Below are 25,392 nucleotides of genomic sequence, written 5' to 3'. Positions count from 1 at the left end.
GACTACAGAAATAGTTTATTTTTTTTTTTTTGTACTTTTAAAAAAATTTATTATTTATTTTGAGAGAGAGAGAGAGTGTGTGTGTGCACAGGGGCAGGGCGGGGAGAGAGAGAGAGAGAGAGAGAGAGAGAGAGAGAGAGAGAGAGAATCCCAAGCAGGCTTCGCGCTGAACACATGGAGCCCAACACGGGGCTTGAACCCACAAACCATGAGATCATGACCTGAGAGTTGGACGCTTAACAGACTAAGCCACCCAGGTGCCCCAGAAGTAGCTTACTTTAAGCTAAATTTCAGGCAGTGTCAAATTGAGATTTCTGGGATTTTTTTAACAGACTTACAAGGCAGAGAAGAAAAACATTTAAAGTTTGTTAAATTCATGAATGTGAAGATACTGGTTTCAAAGCTTAAAATGGAACTGTAACAATGTTTTTAAGGAGATTATTTAGAAACCTTGTCTATTATTTATAACTATTGTGTTGGAGAGCACAGAGGCTCTATCAGGTTTTTTGACAGGGGAGACAGTAAATACCAATAATACAATTAATGATGAAGTATAAATCCAAGATTAAAACAAGAATACTGGAAGCCATGATATGATCAAATAAAAAAATATTTATTCAGATTGTTGCTGTTCTATTCTTCATAGACTAGAATTAGTTGTGTGCAGAAAAGTTAGAATAAAAGATAACTTTTCTGTAAAGTTTTAGAGGGCCCCTGAGCATGTATAAAAACACCCTGTTCAATGTGGGCTAGTCTTTTGGTCACTAATACGGGAGAGGTATGTCATATGTATGTGGGTGGGGGGAGACATATGTATCACAGATGAATGAATAAATGAAGCTCACAGAAGGAAGCAATGCCTAGCTCAATTAGCAAAGAAACCGATATGCCTGCCTGTCATTCTTATTCAGAAGGCAGTTCTATGTTGAAATACAGCAAAATACTAGAACAAAAAAAATACCAACCACCAATCAACCAGCTGTGTAACACCACAAAAGCAAGCATCAATCAGTCTGCTATCACAGACATACGTTCTGTTCTTGTTTAGGCAATGAAGAGGAATTCTTCATTTTCCAGTCCTGCTGTTAAGTTTAAAAAATTTGTTTTAGGTTTATTTATTTTCTGAGAGACAAAGACAGCATGAGAGGGGGAGAGGAAGAGAGACAGAAAATCCCAAGCAGGCTCTGTGCTGCCAACCCAGAGCCCGATGTAGGGCTTGAACTCATGAACTGAAATTGAGTCGGACACTTAACTGACTAAGCCACCCAGGCGCCCCCAGTCCTGCTGTTAAGTTTATTTATTTATTTTTTTTTTTTAATTTTTTTTTTCAACGTTTATTCATTTTTGGGACAGAGAGAGACAGAGCATGAACGGGGGAGGGGCAGAGAGAGAGGGAGACACAGAATCGGAAACAGGCTCCAGGCTCTGAGCCATCAGCCCAGAGCCCGACGCGGGGCTCGAACTCACGGACCGCGAGATCGTGACCTGGCTGAAGTCGGACGCCTAACCGACTGCGCCACCCAGGCGCCCCCCTGCTGTTAAGTTTAAAGCTAAAAACCTGGCAACTGAAGCCCTGTGAAATATTTAAATCTACAAATCTATAAAAGATTCTTTTCAATTACTGAAAAAGGAAGCTGGGCAACAACCTAACAAAGATGTGATGTCTCCCGTGTCTATACGAAGGACTACTCAGGTGAAAACACATTAAGAAATCTAGCTTCTTATACAGCTGCCTGCAGCCTATACTGAAATAATTGGCCTCATCTCTCCAATTCTGCATCTTGCTTTGGTTTTACTAGCTAAACTATGTATTTCTTTGCTTGTGGTTGTAAGAACCTTCTTCTTCCTCTACCTTTTTCCACTGAAAAATCTCATTAAAAATTTTTTTTTTTTTTTTAAGAACAACCCAAGAAAGCAAACAAATGATTGACTAAAAGCATTCAGGCTCTGTCTGATCCTCATGAAGGGGAGAGAAACTAAACAGTGCTAGGTGCCTATTACATGCTAGACACTGTGTTATGTACCTTTCTATAAGTTTCCTTCATTAGCCTTAAGTGCTATTTTTATACTCGTTAATGCCAAACAAGAAAATGCTCAAATTTAAAAGGCAAGCTTTTAGAGGCAAAATTTTCTAACTCACTTCATATTTTACACTGAAAGAAAGGATCATGAAAGAACAAGAGTGAACAGTGAATCCTTCCCAGCTTTCTGAGGCCAGCATTTGACATATAAACATGAGTTCACTGTTAACAATAAAGAACACTTCTTAAGACCACTAGGTTTCCTCAAAGAAACTGAAGAACGAAGTAAGATCTCTAAACTGTCTCATAATAAACTATTCAAAGCGTCAACATTTAGAATAAGGCAAATAGAAACATGAGAAAAATACAGCTTAAAATTTAACTTGATTTAAATAGAATCTGATATTCTGATTGTGCAGCTTTGCCAACTACAATGTAATATTGCAGAAAAGAAAGATGGCAAAGTCAAGACTTCTTAGTTTTAACATGGGGGCAAATCAGGGACGCCTGGGTGGCTCAGTAGGTTGAGTGTCCAACTTCAGCTCAGATCATGATCTCACGGTTTGTGGGTTCAAGCCCCATGTCGGGCTCTGTGCTGACAGCTCAGAGCCTGGAGCCTGCTTTGGATTCTGTGTCTCCCTCTCTCTGCCCCTCCCCCAATCACGCTCTATCTCTTTCTCAAAAATAAACATTAAATAATAAAAAAATTTTTTTTTAAATATGGGGTTAAAGGAAACTAGAAGGCCTATCACAAAAAGTAACATTCCTTACTTGGATTTGCCTTGAGACTTTCACTGAAGCAGGACGATGTCACATTTATCTGGAATTGCTAGAGGATTAGGAAGCACTTAATAACACAGTGGGTTTTTTTTTAAAAAACTGAAGCTTATTAAAACCAAAACAATTTGGGGCGCCTGGGTGGCGCAGTCAGTTAAGCGTCCGACTTCAGCCAGGTCACGATCTCGCGGCCCGTGAGTTCGAGCCCCGCGTCGGGCTCTGGGCTGACGGCTCAGAGCCTGGAGCCTGTTTCCGATTCTGTGTCTCCCTCTCTCTCTGCCCCTCCCCCATTCATGCTCTGTCTCTCTCTGTCCCAAAAATAAATAAACGTTGAAAAAAAAAAAAATTAAATTAAAAAAAAACAAAACAAAAAAAAAAACCACCAAAACAATTTAAAGTGTTTATTGTGGAAAACAAAAATATATATTCATCCATGCCTTCTTCACACAATACTTCTTTAATGATTCAAGTTTGTTATGTATAGTCTTATTTTTTAAATTTTTTTAATGTTTATTTATTTTTGAGACAGAGAGAGACAGAGCATGAACGGGGGAGGGTCAGACAGAGAGGGAGACACAGAATCTGAAGCAGGCTCCAGGCTCTGAGCTGTCGGCACAGAGCCCGACGTGGGGCTCGAACTCACGGGACGTGAGATCATGACCTGAGCCAAAGTCGGACACTTAACTGACTGAGCCATCCAGGCGCCCCTGTATAGCCTTATTTTATAGGATTTATTGTATGTCAGTTAGCTGTGTTTTCTCCATTTTTCTAACAGCTCTGTGAGCTACTACAGCCTCCAGAAAGCTCTCCCAAGAGTAAATAGATGGCTTTTGTGCCAGGCTATACACAGCTATGTAAGGTGCTATGAGAGATACTCAGGTGCTTCTTCCCCAACTCAGTTCAGGATAAACAGTTCTGTGCCTAAAAAGCCTTAAGTGGGAAAATTGGTCTTTGATTGTGTGTGGGTTAATGTATTTGCCAGTACACTTATGAAAACTAGAACATCTAGTAGCTCACTCATGTTCAGTATAACTTATCCGGTTTCATCTATCAGTGAATCATTCTAAGCTACTAGAAAGCTTTTCATCTTTCCCATGTAGAATTAGAGCACCACCTTGTGTCAGAAACCTGAGCAAATGAGCCTTGATACCTTAGTTTTTAGATACCTTAGTTGTCCAAAGTTTTACTGTCCAGTCAAATGATGAAGTGACAAAAAGATGTGAGAAGTCCACTGCTCCAACAGCTGCATGACAATGGATACCAGTGATTGGTCCTTGATGTCCCTCAAACATCTCACTGATTCCAGCTTTGCTATTTCATAAGAGTGAAAATGTTAGGGAAATCTCTTGTAAGTAGACCACTTATAAATACATCTTATTAAGGATTATACGTCAGACTCTAACATAATTTCAACAAACCTAATTCTGTTCATAACACATCAGAGTAACTTATGTTGAGTGTAACTATTCAGATTTGAAAACACTACTAAAGCAGTTGGTACATGTTGAACCATAAATATATGCTGTTGACAGCAGAACTCATGACTTCAAAATCTAAGGTGGTGGAATAGAGACAAAGGGATGCTATACGTAAGACAGAAAATCCGGGGTACTTTTGTATCAAAAGCTTTGAAGTGAAGGTCATCTGTATTTGAGATGAAACCTAGACACCATTTTTTTTAAGGAAGCAACTGATAAGGTACAGCTAGACACTTTCAAAACAAACTGCACAGCAGAAGACATACCAGTCAATTTAAAATATGTACATGACATTACAATACAATTATAATACAATTATCAGGAAGATGAACCAAAGCTCAAAGTACAAATAAATCAAATGGGAAAATGGCTGAAAATTTTATTTACAACTCTAAGGGTCAGTATGTGGCACGGGCATATTGTATTTCCAATTGCTGAAAGCTACTTCCTACCGCTAACTTCTGTGAGCGCATGCACACATACAAAAACACATCACAATCCTTAAGATCCAGAACACATCATGATCCCAAATAACCTTTTATTTAAAAAAGTATATAAGTTTTAATATTATATATCTGAACTCAAATATAATTTGTCAAAAATAATGAGTGGCTCTCTGACAAATTTCTATTTAAACAGGGGGCAGCTTGTTTTAATGAGATTATTAAAGGGAGACATTAAAATAACTATAAATTCCAGTTTAGATTTACCTGCCATGGCGGCATGCTGTGTACACGGAACCTTCTTCACTCCCAACAACAAAGTTGTTGACATCTCCAACAGGGAAGGACATAGATGTCACAGCTACTGCCTTTGACTGTTTATGAACCAATTCCATGCTATCCTACGTAGAAGAAAATTGAGGAAATGATAAACCTGCAATTTTTAATTTTCTAGTTTAATCGGTTTAAAAGCAATTCTTTTACTATAATACTTACAGAAATGTACTTTAAACGACGCGGGTTTGAAAATAAAGTATACATACAACTATACTTAATACATGTTTAGTTTATAAACTTATAATACTATTATAAAACATTTATGAAAAACATAAGCTGGGATCAGTACAGACTTAAAAAATAACACTTGTCTCAAAATTTCAGTTTTCCAAGTTTAACCTACCTGTGGATGGGAAAGCATGTCCAGACTCCATGAACAAATTTTTCCATCAGTAGATATGCTAATCAGATTGTGAGCATTTTGTGTTCCAACAACATTTACACAATACACAGGATGCTAAAGAAAGATGTTAAAAGAAGTTTTCTGGGATTATTTTACCAAAGAAATGAAACCGTTTTTACACTATAATCACAAGTATTCTGTTTCACATCAAAACAGTCTCCTATCTTGATGATATTTTTAATGTGAAGTTTGATGCTATTCTGTTGATAAACAAAATGTTGTCTCAGAAGATAGAAGAGTTTCTAATAAAACAGATTTCCAAAAATACAAAAAAAAAAAACAAAAAAAAACTGCCTTCATTCTTGGTGGCTAGATAAGGAACTCATACATCAAAGGAAACACACTCCGAGACTACTCTGATGGACGCTACTAAGTATTTAATGGCGAAACAGCACAGGAGTCTAGTGGAAATAAGCTCTTTACTTACTGTGTGTGCAGCAGCTGACAGCGGAGTTCTCTGCACTGGAGTTCTTTTATTGCTACGGTTATCCCACAGCACAATTTGGCCTGAATATGTACCACCAACAACCAGATTTGGATGAAATTTTGCAAACGTAGCAGACATCACAGCTGACTATAAATAAGTAAGATTTTTATACTTAAGGTTCAAATGGAAGAAGCTTGTTATAAAAATAATTCTATATCCAAAACATCTTCCCTTTTATTATAAGGTATTAGAGATTATAAAAAGAAATTTATTTAGAATTTTCATTTTATTTTGGAATATAAAAATATACCTTTAGAATAGCTTTTGCTTAAAAGTCAAAAGTAATGATTATTTGCATAAATGTGTTCAATTTATAAAAAAAGCAAAAAAATTATTTCATGTGCTTACAGTATTAAATCAAAAGACAACTGGCTCTCCATTAGCCTCTAACAGCAATCTGACAACAGAGTATAAGTTAGTTGTCATTCAGTTAAGCATTTTTTTCAGAATTATGATTATTATTAAAAGATTATAACTTATGCAACCAGAAAAGGCTTACAAATGCTAACCTTCCACTAAACCCACTTTAAAAAAATCTGCATCTGTTTCCTGCTTCAAACATATGTTTCTAGTTAAAACTATCTAGTTCCAATTCCTCAGGCCATGTATAAGTAATTCAGTGGGCCAACCATCTAATTGTATATTCAGCAAATAAGTTCCTGAGAAACTCCCTGTAGAAAAGACATTTTATAAAAGATTCCTTTTAAACAATCAATCACAATAACAGAAAATCACAACTGCAAAGGACTTTAGGTGTGATTAAACATAAGAGATGTCAGAAAAGCTACAAAAGGCATATCATGTTGAACTGAGAAGTCCTCAGTTTTCTGTTAACATCTGTTTGCAAATATGGGGTGGTTTAGTAAATGCCAATCCAATGAAATCATCATGTTGACAAGAAAAGAAAAAAGGCACTTGTCTAAATTCATTAATGAATTCTTAAACTTAGGGAAGACTGTTAAGAGACCATCTTACCTGGCAGTGAAACACATATTCGGGGGTAGTTTTTTTGTATTTCATATTCCATACAAGGGCCACACCATCCGGCTCGTGAGGAGCATCTTCATTGTTATTATAGGAAGCCACGAGTAGCTCTGGATACTGCTCACAAGAATCAATGGGAAAAAAAATGCTATGCGTAAGAATTGCCTCACATTCTTAGTTACTCAACTGTTTTTATCAATTGTTTTGCAAATACAAATACCTAACATTTCCCCAAGAGAGATATCTCTAGAGTTAATGCTCAATGGGATGTTAACACAACTTTAAGTTACTACAATTAGTTATTTAAAATGTTTTAACATTAAAACATTTAATAAAATGTTAAATGTTAATGTTAAAACATTTTATTAAAACATGCTGCAATTTTATCCAAAGGATTCAGTGAGCAACTGAAATCAGTAAACCTGGGTTGTGGCATAAATTCAATCTTGAGTTTTAAATATAAATAATGTTTCCAATCCTTTCTTCCAAAGTATATAAAATAAAATTAATATGATAACATTAGAACCATCATCCATTATTACCTTAAATGATATATATTGATTTAATTACATTTCCATAATTAAAAGTGTCTATTAATTTTAATTCAGAAATGAGTTAACAGTAACCAATTCTGTTACAATTTACCTGAGATGACCAATCCAAACAACTAACAACACGATGTTTTGACCAACGTTCATCAAAAAATTGTCGATTTAATGACAGTTTAGCACCGGCTTGAATCTCTCTACAGAAAAAGACAAAACCCAAAAAAAGATGGTGTTATAACTTCTCACTCTTGATCTTACAGTAATTTAAGTAATCTTAAAGTAATGTTGCTGAAGCCGTAATTTTAGCAATTAAATATTACCCTTCTTTGTCTTCTAAATCTCTTCCGCTGTAGTCAAAGAAGATGTTAATCTGCTCAGAAAGAGCTCTTTCTACAATTCTTGTGGAATGGTCAAAGAAACTTAAAAACTCCTCCGAGTGTAAGATTTGTTGCTTTTCTTCTTCAGTCAGCTCATGAGGGGGAGCTGGAAAACAAATGTTTTCCTGAAGTCTGATTTATGTCCATCAAGTCACGTCAACTCACTATCAGTTTGGATCAGTGAATGCCACACATTTTTTTTCCAACTAGGTTCGCCTCATCGATTTAGAGCATTTTATTCTACCTTAACACATAAAGAATTTTAAAAATCTTCATTGGAATCAACAAAATTTTTTAAAGTTAAATTCTTTAAGATACCTTTACTATCATTTTCTTCATCTTTCTTTAAAGTTTTCTCTTCTTCAGGTTCAATAGGTGGTTTAGGAGTCACTACGTCATCTTCTTCCTCTTCATCTAAAAACACAGAGCAGTAACACAAAAATTATTTCTATGAAAATAACTGAACTTCTGAGCAATAGTTCAGAAGGTATCTAACTAACTTCAGATAAAAGCTAAAGATAAACCGCTGATAAGACAGAATGAGAAAAAATGATACAAACTTCATCAACACAATTTTAAAGAAAGAAATAAGTGGAACTTCTTGGTGTTTATACATACCTATGTGGCACCTCCAACAGTCATTCCAAATTTTGTAGCTACATAAACTGAAATAAGATATATATGCAACTAGGATAAATTCCTCATGGAAATCTCTAAAAGCTTGCAAGCATTTATCATTCCAGACAGAATAACATGTAACTCCTGCATAGTTTTATGTAGCATGCTGACACATTAATGCTGCAGAATGAAGAAAATCAAATGTCTAAAATAGCCTACAGAGCTGGCTGCTTACTTGTGATCTGAAACCATCAGTGTCTAATGGGTCTTCATATGGCATAAAGACGGCTTACATTAACTCTCAGGTTGCTATTTGAGAGGCAGATTTTAAAGATAATAGCTATGAGACCACATTTTCTATTCTGTCATTTTAAATGCAAGTCTCATTATGTACCGTTGCATGATGTGGCAATAAGCACTTAAAATAATGTTTTATTAACTTGAACAAAAATATATATTGAGATAATATACAATGTTTATAAGAAGACTTTATTACTAAATCTCCTCTCCAAACCAAGAGATACCTTGAAACCACTTACTTTAGAATGTTTTAGAACATACTACTCTGCACTACATACTGGGATAGATTTTCTATGGAGAAAACGGTTATTTTCACTGCCTAAACAGATGTGTCATTTGTCTATAAGGGAATGGCAGCAGGCGTCTACAGCACAGTGCATCTGAAGTAATGAGGGCCTATTCAATAAGGGGACTTGTTAGTTATAGTCATTTCCCCAACCTATGTTCAAAATTATCTAAAGCACACATACATGCTACATACACAAAAGAACTGGTCAAGGATGGGAACCAGCTGCCAAGTCATGGTCCCAGCAGCCAGGCCAGCTGACAAGATAGCAACAACCAGATGGCACTGCCGGGATTGTGTCTTTCTGCTGCAAGGTGGCAAAGGGATGGCACAACATTCTTCCGCTCGGCTGCTTCCAATCCTGTCTCTCCCCAATGGTGAGCCTGTGCAATTACCCACACTCCAGGAGGCCTACAGATAAGCCTTTACCCTGCAAACAAAATGCAGCTTGTAGGCCACACCAGCTGCCAAACCACACACATAGTGTTAGGTTTGGAGAGCTATGAAAATCTTTCTAAGTCTATAGTATAAGCAATAAAAATATAACTGTACCCGTAGGAGAGAAAGCTTTAAATGACACTGTATAATGCACACAATGATACAACCTCCAACTTAATCAAAATGATAATGACGTATGCCAATCCGACATTACTTGAAATTGAGCGATTTTTACGTTCTGACAAGTTTACAGAACTAGGATAAATGGCACGAATGATTTCAATATATGCTCATACTTTTGAACCAAATGGTGAAGGTTAAAATTTTTCCTTTCAAGGGCCTCAATCAGCCACAAAGGAAAACAGTAATCACTGTCTTTTCAGCCAGCCCAACCGCATTTGTCAGCCCTTTCTCCGTCAATGCAGCCAGAGCAATCAACCTGCCAAACATTCAGAATGGAAAAACAATCTGAAAATACAGGGTATAATGCACCTGCCAGTGAAAATGGCCATTTCAAGAAAAGCTAGTGATCTCAGTGACCCTGCTGAGGAGGCGGTGGTGCAAAGGGGAAAGAACACGTAAAAGAATTCTTAGTGATCGCCACTCTCTTGCACATTGACACTTCCTTACAAAGCATGCCAATTACAGCTTTTGTGCTACTTAAAAAAATGAAAGCTTTTTTGGGGCAAAATAATCACACAGAGAAACAGAAAGACAGTACTTCTTTTTAGATGAATTCTCATATACAACAGATTATTAATCTGAAAACAGTATAACTGGTAACAATTCTATACTGTACTGCTCAAACATTAGGATGAAATTCTACCATAAAATCACCTGCAGGTGTAATGTAATAAAATAGGTGAATTACATTTAACTCAGAAGCTGACTTTTAGAATGATATATTTACTTCAATTAAAAATGAAGTCTGAGAAGTGTGTATATATATATATATATATATATATATATATATATATATATACACACACACACACACACACACACACACACACACTCTATTTTCTGCTGTTAGCTATCCTAATCAATTTTGTTTACTAGCAGGGTTTACTGTATGTAAATCCTAAAATCAAAGAGAAGGATTTTGAGATACCCTGGACAGGTCATTCTTGAGCACTGTGAATTATAAATTACAGCCTCCTACCCACATTGTATTTTCCTCCCTCAACTTTGTTGCATTATACGGCTTCTAAGTACCATTTCCAATGACAGGTGTCAAATTCCTGTCATAATGCACATGGTCAGTACTTTAGTGCTAAGTGACCTCATAATCTACATATTTAACAGAAAAGATCTTGTTTCTAGACACTCTTTTCCTTTTAAAATTTAAAATGTAGATGAAGTATGTTAGACAGTGATCTATATCTGCCTATTATATGGCATTTGCTATGCTATTTGCCCATATAGTTTACTTGTAGCTGAATGATGACTTACCATTTAGATACATGTTTTCAGGATTTTGTTTTAAAGTGAATGTACACAGCTCCCTTACTACATGGATTAAAAACTGATTTAAAAACTGTGATAGGTCAAAAGACTAAGCTAAATAAAATTTCAAGGAACATAAAACAAATGATCTGTTCTTAAAAACTACAAAAAATATTTCTATTATAAAGTTGGTCTTAGGCAATTATCTATATATACCAAATATCTGACGAAAACGCCCATCAGTAACATCAGATTAGAGAATGTTCCTCTGAACAAATACACTTCTCTTATTAAAAACTAATACAATAGCTACTAAATGACTATTAACATGATCAAAAATATAGTATCACAATTCTGGAAATTTTCTAAGCTAGTCCTTATTACATGATAAACTATAATAGATTTAAAACAGAAAAAGAATGCAACAGAGCAAGAAGACTGAAAAATGGGACTGCCATGTCACATCAATTTATTGATGAATATTCATTGCAATATGCTAAGTGGTTAACTCCATGCTTTCTCTGACAGGGAATCTAGGGTTATAAACTGAGCAGTAAAGAATGCATAAAGTAGCAGTTACTTTTAAAATGACAAATCTCTTGTCAATGAATGCTAAGACTAGGTTTAATGAACCATTGAATTTTTACTTTGAGTTAACATCAAAATTGTGATGTATTTTGGTGAGATGGAAAGAAAAGCTGTTCTGTAAATTAAGCTGCACCTAGAAATAACACCAAAGAATGAAATTCCAGTTGTCGGAATAATCTGTTACAATGGAGTAGGTTAATCAAAGTTAAATCATCTGTAAAATGGGTGGCTTTTGTTAAGCTGAGGGAAGGAGTCTACAGAGCAAGTTTTCTCATCTATATCTCACATTACATTTAAGAGACATCTGAGTTAAGAATAAGCGACAAAGTACACTTTGATTTTAAAATATTATAACACATTTAACAGGTAATGTGTAACATTCTAGAGAATCCTCACTAAACACTGATACTTTTTAATCTATCACTTATCACGATTAATTCTCATTATGAAGTGAAAAACAAATCCCATCATTAGTGCATTAATGTTATTTAGGAAATACATTCGTTGTCTATAAATTTATTTTGTAGTTTCATTATATCGGTGTGCCCTATTTTAAAATAATTTAATGTCCTATGGAGTATTCCTAAATTACACAGTAGGTTGATTATTCATGGTACAAAGGAAGTTGCCACCAAGTTCTAAAAATTAGAAAATTTGTTACATATAAAAACATAATTTTCAAAAATTCAACTTATGAATAACTTCACAAAATCTTTCATAAACTATTAGAGGGAAATGCTTTCATCATTAGTTTTAAAATATAAATTGGATACAGTTTTCCTTTAAAAATTTCTAGATCAAAATCATTTGACCCGCTTCATTTCAACCCATCTGTCCTTAATCTCATCTACTTACACCTTATTCTTTAAAATCAATATTAAGATGGGGCGCCTGGGTGGCTCAGTCGGTTAAGAGTCCGACGTCAGCTCAGGTCATGATCTCGTGGTCCGCGAGTTCGAGCCCCGTGTCGGGCTCTGGGCTGATGGCTCAGAGCCTGGACCCTGCTTCCGATTCTGTGTTTCCCTCTCTTTCTGCCCCTCCCCCGTTCATGCTGTGTCTCTCTCTGTTTCAAAAATAAATAAACGTTAAAAAAAAAAATTAAAAAAAAAATAAAATCAATATTAAGAGAAACTTATATTGGGACAAAGCTTCATGAATGGATCAACAGAATCCACTCCTTTTATTATTTTTTTAAATAACATAGAGTGATATGCAAGGTCACTTGGATTTCCTTAATAATTTAGAGCTTCAACAAAGGAAGATATATAGCAGACTTTTTAATCAGGAAATATTTTGAATACAGATCTAATGCTAACTTGGGGGGAAAAATAAGAAAGAAGTAAAATTTCAATTATACCATTTAACACAATTTGTCTCTCTACATGGTCTTTCTTATACAAAATTCAGATTTTATCTAGGCAGTAGTGGCATCATTTACATAGATCCTGAGATCTATGATGTCATAAATATTACATTTTTCTCAAGCCATAATTTCAGATATGCTGATTAAAAGTCTTTAAGATTTAGAACAAATGCTTTAATTTTCAATTATATTTACATTCTCACAGATTCTCTAAGGGTTAAATGAATTTATTAAATATCTTATTTATTCCAGAATTTAAAAAAGAAAAATCAATTTTGGACAAGGGTAGTATCAACAAGAAGGCCCACAAATTTAGTCTACCTGGTAAGCATGGATTACTGATAGATGTTGAGATGATGCAATAAAAAAAACTTAGAGCTGTTTACATATAATACTTTTCTATACATTATAAATATTAATTGACGTTTCTGAGGAAAAATATCTGGTTACTAAACCAACACCAAAAGTAATTGTAAAACTCCACACAGATAAGAAATTGGAATAGCGTTAAGAACTGCACTTCAGGGGAAATCAAAAGCCACGTTCTGGTTGTGGCCCTAGTATTCACCCACACTGTAAGGACAGGCTTGTCAATTAACTTCCTCAGGCCTCAGTTTACTCTGATGTAAACAAACTGATTACATTAGGTGACAGGATTTCTTCCTCTTTGAAAATCTGGCTAAAAATAGCAACAAAAAAATTCATCCTGAAAAGGTAGGTAAGAAAAAATAATTCGATTTTCAAAAGAGTTAGACTTCTAAAAGGTAAGGGAAGAAAGTAACTTTTCCAGGAGTGGGCACCATAAGAAGCTTTTTACCTGCAGAGAGAGAAATTGACTGAGGTCACATGTTCCTAGTCAATTTCATTCACAGTAGGTGCTTTAAGACAGCAAAGCACCTCAGTTCAGAAACAGTGCTACCAACTTACAGAGTAAACTTGAAACCAAGAAGATGGCTAGAATGGGGAAAAAGAAAAACAAAGCAAAACAAAACAAAACAAAACAAAACACCCACTGCTTTTTAAAATAATAGATTCAGCCTTAAAAAAAAAAATGGTAGAGTTAAGCCTAACACCAATTTTTATCTTCAATTTAGTAACTCATATTACTTCTGCACTGATTACACTGCCTACCCAAGTTTAATTTACTGTCTGCTACACTCAAATTGTAATTTCAGCAATTCTGTCTCATGGTGAGTTTGGGAATTTGTTACATAATTCTTAAATGGAAACCAACCAGGCTAAGTTTGAGAACTACTGCATTAAAAAAATGGATGAGTACAAGTACAGTTCTGCACAAAGTGTTTTCATTAAAAAACCTTAATTTCAGCTTTTTTTTCTTTCTTTCTAAAACTTTCCCAAATTGGGAAAAGAAACTTAATGTAAGAGCCCTAGACATGAAAATAATTATAATAATACAGAAATGATTTCATTTTTATCAACAGCTCCAAAGGGTAAGGATGGCCCTATGGTAGCAGGATAAGTTTCTCATTCTCCTTCACTTACATAACTCAACTTGAAACAACAGCAACAAAAAAAATGACTTAGTGCCTTCATATACAGTGCATACTCCATAAAATTGTAGAATAGTGAATACTTGTTAGGTTGCAAATAGGACCTTTATTCATTGTAGTATCTAGGTCTAGTCTGCATAAGAACATTTAAAAGGATGCAGACATAATCAATAGAAACTAGGCTGAGTTCAAGTATCTTGTCACTTCGCCTTCAATAAGATAAGAAAAATTACACATAGCACTATGAAAGATCAAAGCTGTTTATCCATTACTCTTAGACAATTACTATAAAATATTATCCGGATGCAGATATAAATTTAGCACATTATGGTCATTTTTCATTAAAAAAAAATGTAACAAAAGGGGAGGTGCTATTTAATAAAACTTTTGTTTCAGTGATACATCTGTACCCACGTCTGTACTGTATTATACTATAAATTGAATTTTTATCATAGGTTACTATTATGAAAAGTAGCAAATGCTGCTTTAGTGGCAGCATGCGAGAGAAAGCACATCTTAGAATCAGACTTGGTTTAGAATCTTAGCTACTAGCTACGTGACCCTTGATAAACTATCTCCTTCAGTTTTACCTTCTTCATGTGTAAAAAGAACCAATATTTGGTGAGAGGATTAGCGATAACGTGAAGTGCTTACACTATACCTGACATGTAGCACTCTTTGCTGTTAAAATTTTCAGCTATTAAACATAAAGTTTGAAGAACTGTTTACAAATAAATAGCTAAAATAATATATTTGAAAGATGCTAACATGTTCAATTTTGTTCAAAACATTCTGAGGGATACACAGGAACATAAAATAACACATTAGTATCTACATAGTTTGTCACGATGGAATCTACAAAGGCTATAAGGAGAATCTATAATGGTTTCATTTATAGATCTAAGAGCAAATAGAGATTAGAAAATTAAATAGTCACATTAAACCAAGAACTGAGACTAATCATACTTTTTCACCAATTTCATCAATAATTATACTGTAGCATTAACACTTGAAAATAACCCATTTTCCAGTAGTTACTTCCAGAGTAAATGCATGAAAATTAATAACCCAAGTAAGCAAAATTATTCTCCACAGTAGATATAAACAATTAATTCCTTCACCAAATATTATGTTCTTACTACATGCCAGGCACTATTCCAGACCAGGTATTACAGCAGCTAAGAAGAAACAGTCCTTATTATGCTCCTGGAAAACCTGACAAAGTTTGATGATGCTAAAAGCCTTGCTCCAAATAATTTAAAACTGAAAAGAATACAGTTTATTTTGTGCTTCTGGATCATCAGCCTATCTAACAAATCATGATCTTTCAAATTTTTAATTACTTGCAAAATAAAAATAGGAAAAAGAATTTTGTAAAAATGCCAGTCTTATACAGCTATACATTCAAATTAGTTCAAAGGCAGTAAGTTACATGTTCACACTTAAAAATTTACACACAGGGGCACCAGGGTGGCTTAGTCAGTTAAGCATCTGACTTCGGCTCAGGTCATGATCTCATGGTTCATGGGTTCAAGCCCCATGAAAAATTTAAAAAAATAAATAAAAAATAAAAATTTATACACATCTCAAAAATTAGCAATTAAAATGCAAATTTCAAACAGGATATAAAACCATATGTGTATATATATTTGTGTGTGTATATACATATACACAGAATTTTTGAAAAAATAGATCACAGAAAACTGGAAATATTAACAGCGGCATTTACACAATGGAATCGTGACATTTCCTCTTTATATCCTTTATACACATAATATTTTTTAATATATAATTTGTAAAATTGGTTTCCATACAACACCCAGTGCTCATCCTACACATAATTTAAAAAAATTTTTTTAACGTTTATTCATTTTTGAGAGACAAGCATGAGCAGAGGAGGGGCAGAAAGAGAGGGAGACACAGAATCCAAAGCAGACTCCAGGCTCTGAAATGTCAGCAAAGAGCGGACACAGGGCTTGAACTCACAAACCGTAAGGTCATGACCTGAGCCAAAGTCAGACACTTGACAGACTGAGCCAACCAGGTACCCTATATATATATATTTTTAACTGAAGTGTAATTGTCACAAATATCCTATTAGTTTCAGGTATACATCATAGTGATCTAATATTTTTATACACTACAAAATGACCCCAACAATAAGTCTAGTTACCATCTGTCACTATATGAAGTTATAATATTGAGTATATTCTCTATGCAGTATATTATATTCCCATGACTCATTTATTTTATAACTGGTAGTTTGTACCTCTTAACCCCCTTCACTTATTTCACCCACCCCCAACATCTGCCCCCTCTGGTAACCAACAGTTTGCTTCCTGTATCTATGAGTCTGTTCGGGTTCTGTTTCGGGTTTTTTATTGTGTTTTAGACTCCACATACAAGTGCAAACATACAGTAACTTTCTCTTATTTCACTTAGCATAATACCTTCTAGGTCCATCCACGTTGTCACAAAAGACAAGAGCTCATTATTTTTATGGCTGAGTAATATTCCATTGTATACATACACACTACATCTTCTTTACCCACTCATCTATAGATGTACACTTAGGTTGCTTCCATATTTTGGACTAGTGTAAACAATGCTTCAATGAACATAAGGGTGCATATAATGTTCAAATTGGTGTTTTCATTTTCTTCTGATAAATACCCAGAGTGGAACTGCTAGATCATATGGTGACTCCATTTTTAAGTTTTTGACAAACCTCCACACTGTTTTCTAGAGTGGCTGCACCAAGTTACATTCCCACCAATAGTGTACAAAGGTTCCCTTTTCTCCACATGCTCACCCAACATCTGTTATTTTTTGTCTTTTTGATTCTACCCAATATGACAGGTGTGAGGTGATATCTCACTGTAGTTTTGATTTGCACTTCCCTGATGACTAGTGACGTTGAACATCTTTTCATGTGTCTATTGGCCATCTGTATGTCTTCTTTGGAAAGAGGTCTATTCAAGTCCTCTGCCCATTTTTCAATTGAGTTTATTTTTATAATGTCTAAGTTCTTTATATATTTTGGATATTAACCCCTATTCAGATGTATGATTTGTTAATTTCTTTTCCCATTCGATAGGTCACCTCTTTGGTTGATGGTTTCACAAAAACTTTTTAGTTTAACGTAATCCCATTTGCTTATTTTACTTTTTGCTGCCCTTGCCTGAGGAAACTGGTCTAAAAAAATATGGCTAAGACTGATGTCAAAGAACTTACTGTCTATGTTTTCTTCCAGTCCAGGAGTTTTATGGTTTCAGGTCTTATACTGAAATCTTTAATCCATTTTGAATTTATTTTTGTGTATGATGAAAGATAGTATCCTAGTTTCATTCTCTGTATTTTCTAAATTCTCTATGATATACTACTGTAATAATGAGAAAAAAAATTATTTTAAAAAAACAAGGAACTCTTCACTTAAACTCAGTTTAAGTCTACTATGATGGCACTGACCAAAATTGCTTCAGAATGCTTTACATTTCAAACATTCCAAGATGCATTTCATAATTATGATGGAATAACTAAAAATAAATCTCCAAATTATTAGATGAAGAAAGACAGCCTAATATACTTTTTAAATGAGTCACTGTGCCCTAATTTTGGTTATTTTGCTCACTTTTTGAGTTAACATATCTAATAATGTAGCTTCAGAGAGACATTAAAATACTTGAATATACTAATTAATAAAATATTATTTTCCAGAAATTACGGAATCCTGCAGTATTAGTATTCTCCATACTGATAGTTCAACACTTTATCTTTCCTTTTTTAAGTTGCTTATGTCTTTAGTTTACCATCAGTGGCTTTTTTTTCTAGTAAGATGAGGATTTTTCCACCTGTGAAAGCAACCTTACCAATCAATGGAGCAACAGAACTGAAAAAACATATCCATAGAAATGAACATTTGCATGATCAAGTGAAAAAAAAACTACTTACAATAAAAACGTTACCCTGATTTCCTCAAATTTTTCCAAGCGTAATAGTATGGTTTTTTGGGGAACAAGAGGAAAGTCAACAAAAAAGTTTAAGGTATTTATTTCATTTCCATCCTTAGTGGGCAGGGAAAGGAGAGTTGTTAAAAAGTGCATGTGATAATCTACTATTAAATTAAAAAAAAGACTTAAACAGGTATATCCTAATACCTTTTGAGGTATATATAAACATGAAAATTTAAAGATTTTCTTTGGTAATAGCCAGAGGTTTCAAGGATTTTTTTCTCCTTTTCGTTTACTTGTATTTTCTAGACTTTCTGAAGTGAATATTACTTTTGTTTCTCCTTCAGGGAGACATACAGCAATGCAACTAAAATTTTAAAAATTTGATAAATAACATTTTAATGTTTGATATTCCATTGTTAAATAGCAATCTTCCTGGCCAAAGAGAAAAAAATGTTCCTTATGCACAGATTGCTAAATGGAAAATTTATTACGGGACCACAATCCAAAATATCAACAACTCTAAAATCCATAACTCATTTGGTGGTAAACCCTGACCACAGATAAAGCTATTTACAATTATTATTTATCTTACTTAGTTTGAACAGTCATATCTTCTGCTGCCAAAATATTAATGTCCAAGATGCTGCTGGAGTATTTACTTATGGTACATCTACTTTACTAGTAACTTTTCCAAAATCTGACAAATTCTGAATTTGAATACATATATGGCTTCAAAGGTTTCAGATAAGAAACTGTGGAGCTTATGTAAACCTCTTTTATTTGTGACATAAATTTATTAGCCTCACTGGAAAACATAAGAACTAGCATATTAACTTCATGCTTGAATCATTAACTATCTGATGAGATTTTAAAAATTAGTCCCTAATGTAAAAAAGGTAACTCCTTCTGGTTTAAGAATCAAAGGACTCCACATTCAATGTCTGTGTATACTTCTCTCCATTATGCACAGATTAAAGATTGCTTATAAACTCAATATAATTGAGCCCTTAGATCACAAAAGAAAAAGTTTAAGAATTAGGTCTAGATTTGTTCATTAATACAAATAACAATGATAGCGTATCAGAATATACATGCTCTACAGAAAATAATTTACATGGTTTCATTTACTATGCGATATACTATTTTAGAGGATTATGCTCAGTGACAGAGAAATAAATTGCTAACCTTTTCTGCTTCTAAAACAGCACATATCAATGACAAAATGAGGATTAAAAAACTAAAGTTTATGCCAATAAAATTAAAAACCATAATCACAGCTTATAGTTTTATTAACTTCTAGAAGTTTTAAAACTCTAAGAAACAAATACATCAATACAGAAACCTTAATGTATTAGTTTCATATTTCCCTAAGAAAATATGCCCCCCCCCCAAAAAAAAGGAAGAGAAAAAAAAGAAAGAATCCATTTATTCAATATGGAAGCTTAATGCCCATCATATTAAGGATAGATATTCACCTTCTTTGGGCTGAGCCATAACTGGAGTCTGAGTTTCCTTTGTATATGTGACGATTTCTCGAGGAGGAAAGTCAACTTGTGTAATTTTAGCCATTCCAAGTTTAATAGGTCCTCGTCTAAATAAAGACAAATGTTTTTAAATACAACAAATGAAACATTTTGACTACATCAAATCATGTTATTTTGGAAAATTAAGAACTAAACATTATGTATCCAACACTGTAATTTAAAACCCTGTTTTATTCAAGAAATTTTAGATGAACAATAAATTGGCTTCATTTTAAGAAAAGAAATTTAGAAGGTAGCAAAAACAAAGATATTTCTGAATCATTCATTTATTTTTCACCTTAAAATGGAAAATAATTTAGTTTCTTAGAGCAAATGTGTGCATAACAGAGTAAGAGGATAGGAATTTCAGAGTGGACTGCTAAATATTGTTGGTTATAAGAAATGCTCTTAGCAGGAGGATAGGAATCTTGACTTTTCTGAAGAGTCAGGTATACAGACCTCACTCAGTCCACATTTCATTTCCTTCACCATTAGGAGACTTCAGCTTTAAGAATGGAAAATACGTTTCTCTTGAAAGCCTTTTTTCTACTTTGCAGAAATTGAGAATCATAAAGTCAATTTAAATTAAAAATTTTAAATCTCTAATCTCTGCATGGTCAGTACTGTCCTTGATTCACATATGGACAAACTATAGTACAAACTGTCTATACTTGAACTAAAGTAACAGGTATTTTGAACACCATAAAACTACTAAAGTCACCTTCTGTTTTAAACAGAGGGAATACATTCTTTTTTGATAAACAAAAGAAGAGAACTGTAACTGAGGAAAATGGATCAAATAAAAAATACCTTTTTTTTGGTTTATTAGAATATCTAAATTCTAAATCAAATAATGTGGTATGCTTACAAACTCCCAAAGAAATTCTCAATTATAAGACTGTCTTAAAAGAACATCTAATAAAAGCACTGCTGTAACTTCCAGAATATCAAGCAGGGTATGTATGCACACATACAAACATACACACACAGGGTACGTATACACACATACATACATACACACCCATGAATACATATATATATACATATATATGTAATATAGTAACTTTTCTTATAAAACATCATTTTCAAAATCTTGTACAAAAAAATAAAATTAGTACATTAAATGGATTAATTTTCTCTAAGGTTCCAAATGTGGGCCATAATAAATTTTTAATGTGTTTTCCACTTTAAGAATATCTTAGCTTCAAAGGGAAAAAAGTGCATAATCAAAGAATTAAGTGGGAAAACTTACTCTGACTTTAGACATAATTCCAAAAGGTGTTGGTCATGTGTTTTAGAAGGTACAAATTATCAGTGTAAAACAACTATCTGAGTAAGGAACAATGGCATCTATAAACATTTATAATTTGACTAGAATAATTAAATAAGTGAATGAATTAATTAATGAATAAATCAGTACAATCTGGGGCCATGGTGTAGATGACCAACAGCTCTGTTCCTCTTGAAACCTTCTAAGGAAGGAATCATCAGGAAATATTAATATAGGAAAATGAATTAATATTCATATCTAGTAACCCAGAAAAGTTTCAATTGTATGTAGAACATATATCAGAAAAAATCTGGGAAGTTTGTAACACAGCTTAGAAAATTTTACATCAAAAACACAGAAATAAAAAAAAGGACTTTGGAACTTAAACAGGTAAACTTAGGGTACCTAAAAAATCATACACATAAAATATTTCTTTCACTAATGATAGAGGATAAATGAGGTGTCACAGTAAAATATTAACTCTTTCCCTAACTGTATAATGTACATTAGAAATTTAAGTAAAATTAGGACAGTTTCACAAAGAATCAAATTAACCATAAAAGAGGGAAGGTAAAAAATCTATTCAATACCCCAAATCGGAATCTGAGTGAAGCTGAAGAACTGATGGATCTGTATCCCAATGCAGCGTCCTAAATGGTTGTAGGACAACCATGAAGCGTTAGCAAAAAAGGCCATACGTTAGTCAAGCAAATACATCCTATGAATAGGTAAGCTAAAATACTGTTCACAATAAAAAACCACATGTTCTGGTTAGTATGAAAAAAACACCAGGTATCACTCAATGCTTAGTGCATGCCATAAGCATAATGTGGTTAAAGATGCAAACATACAACCCAGAATAGTTAAAGGCAGTATTTTGAGACTACAGGAAACTAGTATTGCATAATAATGGACAAGAACAGCCAAAGCATACAACACAAATAATATATTATTTTTGGATATCAAGTTAGGCTATAAAAATAGCCAAACTTTTAATTTTCTTACTTAAAAAAACATTAGTAAAAACATCTTAGTTAACATATTATAATCTTGCCCAAAGCATTAAATGTGTGCAGGAAATTGTCATATTGGTAAAGGAAATGAATCAACACGTAAGCCTTTTGGTAAGAAAACCAAAGACTATTCCACTGGGATACAAAAAAGCTAAAGTTTCCAAAATGTGACCCCTATGTAATTTATGGGTTAAGCACTGCCTTGGGCTTACATGTCATCTGCTTTAGAAAGCAACTAAAGATTTCTGTCTCTAGGAAAAGATAAATTTTTCCAGGAAAAGTGTTTTATGTTCAAAGGACTTACCTAAATAAACTTCTAAAGAATATTAATTCTAAATAAATATTTGGTTGTGTTTTAGCCTTGCCTACTGGATAAATAACTTACATGGGACCTTTTCCACTTAAGCCAAATCTTATATGACTAAAACAAAAGGTACTTTATCACACTGGCATTCTTATAAGTTAACAGTATATAAGATAATTAGGTATAGTACTATATGATGCTCATAGTCCTTTATAAAAAAGTTAAGCACAATATATTCAGTACTACCATTTTTATCAAATGTTTCTCATTTATATAAAGTTATAACATATAACTAAGATAGCTATAATATTTAAATACAACAAATCATTTCTATATTTTACTTCCTATACAATTTATCAATAAAAACTTTCAGATGAATTGAGCTAGAGAAATTCTTCATATTAAAAATATAAAGAAAGATTCTGGGATTTAAACAGGATTGTGTATAATGTATGTAAAGGTCACTCTGAAGATCTACTTTGTACTAAAAGCAATGAACAGCAACAAACTTAGGCTTTGTTGAATCAGAGGGGGTTCTATGAGCTGCTCTCCAAGGAATGTTCTGTCCACAGCCTTTACATTATATGAGAGGGATAACTGTTATCAGTGACATACAGCTCCTTATTGAGGATGCCATTTAAGTCTAAAATTAAGAAAAACTTTGCCTCAAAATACATCCATTACTGAAAATACATTGTATAACATACAGAATTATATTAAAGGCATCAATAGACATATAAAGTGAAATTCCAACATAATCTAAAAGCCTGAAAGAAAAACTCATCAAGAATGGAAAAAGGAACACAAAATATGGATTACCCAACTGAGTAACTGTCAGCAAAATTCTAGAGATAAGAGAAGTGCTAAGAGAACTAGAAACTTAATGAAATGCAACTCCAAATCTACAAAGTTAGAGAGAGAACACTTTTCATGGCCTTTTATATTTATATTTATTCGTAAATTATAACCAGGCCCAACAGAAATTTTTGGCATTTAGAAATAGTGATTCAGATATGTCTTAATACCATACTTGGTAATGTCTAATATATCTTTTCCTACTTCTTGAGTGTACTAATCTTGGACGTCTTGCCAAGTAAGTGCAGAGGTTCATACATTTCACACATCTTCATGTATCTTTCTGTTGATACTTTTTATTCTCTTCATTTTTTCATTACCAACATGCCTGCTCAGTTCAAGTTCATTCTGTTTCATTCTCAGATCTTAGCATTCTTTTCAAACAGATTTTTTTTTAATGTTTTATTTATTCTTGAGAGAGAAAGAGAGAGAGAGGCAGACAGACAGAGGATGAGTGAGGGAGGGGCAGAGCGAGAGAGGGACACAGAATCTGAAGCAGGCTCCAGGCTCTGAGCTGTCAACACAGAGCCTGTTGGGGCTCAAACTCACAAGCTGTAAGATCATGACCTGAGCCAAAGTCAGATGCTCAACCAGCTGAGCCACCCAGGCGCCCCTTAGCATTCTTTTTAAAAGCCATGTATTTAGAAATGCTATTATTTCACTGCCAATAGCACCAATTAATCAACAAGATTAACTATCTCTCTACTATGGCATCTGGAGATGATGCAGAATTCATAGTTTTTACTCTTGTATGTATACATATATACATAAAAAAGAACATACACAGCTCTCTTGAAAATTAATGATTAAAACTGAGTCTGTGCTCTCAAAGTGGACAATGTATGTAGTAAGATTAAAAAGATAACAAGGTCATCTCACTCAAAAAGAGGAATTTTTTTCCTCCTGTTAAACTTCAAAGAAACTAAATTTTATATTCATTATCTAATAAGAACAAATGCCTCTGAAGATATTTAAGTACCTATTTTCTTGTTTTATTACTTACCATTAAAAACCTATACTTTAAACTTAAACACAAGTTAGCACACTATGCTTAGAACTTTTCAGTACAGTGAATATCTTAAAATTAATGATGTAATCACTAGAATGTAAGTTCCATGAAGGCAAGGGCCATGAATATTTTATTTTCTGTGGTAACCTATACAGTATTTAACATTAAATTGGCAATTTGACAAATGTGTTCCATATACAAATAAATATTTTTCTTATCAGCGTTTACTTCCTATACCAATTCACAGTATTTCAATGGTCTCTAATAAATTCTAAGTTTCCCAGTGAAACTCAGAAGGATATGTTCTTCTTTTTTTTAATATATTATTTGACGTTTGTTTATTTATTTTGAGAAAGAGAGAAACGAGGGGAGGGGCAGAGAGGGGGCGGGAGGAGAGAATCTCAAGCAGGCTCTGCACTGTCAGCACAGAGCCCGATGTGGGGCTTGAACTCACGAACTGTAAGATCATGACCTGAGCCGAAATCCAGTGTCAGATGCTTAACCAACTGAGCTACCCAGGTGTCCCATCAGGAGGACATGCTCTAATTTAAATTTAAAAAACCAAGTAGATGTCATACAGTAGTTTTGAAAGCAAACTTGCTAATACTCCATTTAAAATTATCTTTCTACTCCTATTCAAAATCAAGAACAGAGAGTGCAAAATGAACAAAGTATAATATCTACATAAAAATAATGTATAATGAAATAAATTTAATAAATATAATAATTCTTTGGGCAAATATTTTTATCACAAGAATGTTGTAGAAGGGGAAAAAAAGCCTTCTCTTGAAAATACCACTTGCTGGGGCGACTGGATGGCTCAATCAGCTAAGCATCCGACTCTTGATTTTGCTCAGGTCATGATCTCACAGTTGTGAGATCAAGCCCCAAACTGGGCTCTGTGCTGGGCATGGAACCTGCTTAGGATTCTCTCTCTCCCTCTTGCTCTAGCCCTCCCCTGCTCGTGCAGAGGCTCCCGAAAGAAAGAAAGAAAGAGAGAGAGAGAGAGAGAGAGAGAGAGAGAAAGAGAGAAAGAAAATACCACTTGCTTATTACAAAAA

At 33.8% G+C, this 25,392-nt stretch overlaps 1 protein-coding gene across 12 annotated transcripts in view; it reads right to left on the bottom strand.

Annotated features, from left to right (window-relative positions):
- DYNC1I2 (dynein cytoplasmic 1 intermediate chain 2) overlaps positions 1-25,392 on the bottom strand; it is a 58,806-nt gene that overhangs the window by 15,252 nt on the left and 18,162 nt on the right. For 7 of the 12 annotated variants that reach the window (XM_045480182.1, XM_045480186.1, XM_045480181.1 and 4 more), the window contains 10 exons: positions 21,741-21,800; positions 19,833-19,948; positions 8,173-8,268; positions 7,798-7,960; positions 7,575-7,674; positions 6,921-7,046; positions 5,886-6,032; positions 5,399-5,512; positions 4,987-5,120; positions 3,965-4,109 (listed from right to left, as the gene is read on the bottom strand). In XM_045480182.1, coding sequence (XP_045336138.1) covers positions 3,965-4,109; positions 4,987-5,120; positions 5,399-5,512; positions 5,886-6,032; positions 6,921-7,046; positions 7,575-7,674; positions 7,798-7,960; positions 8,173-8,268; positions 19,833-19,948; positions 21,741-21,800 — 1,201 coding nt within the window. The remainder of the gene's footprint in view (positions 1-3,964; positions 4,110-4,986; positions 5,121-5,398; positions 5,513-5,885; positions 6,033-6,920; positions 7,047-7,574; positions 7,675-7,797; positions 7,961-8,172; positions 8,269-19,832; positions 19,949-21,740; positions 21,801-25,392) is intronic. The other 5 variants (XM_045480192.1, XM_045480191.1, XM_045480193.1 and 2 more) reach the window with 1 other exon arrangement.

Source organism: Leopardus geoffroyi, chromosome C1, assembly GCF_018350155.1.
Source record: "Leopardus geoffroyi isolate Oge1 chromosome C1, O.geoffroyi_Oge1_pat1.0, whole genome shotgun sequence".
NCBI classification, from domain to species: domain Eukaryota; kingdom Metazoa; phylum Chordata; class Mammalia; order Carnivora; family Felidae; genus Leopardus; species Leopardus geoffroyi.
Note: the sequence above shows the minus strand (reverse complement) of the source record. Positions and strands in the feature narration are given on the sequence as shown.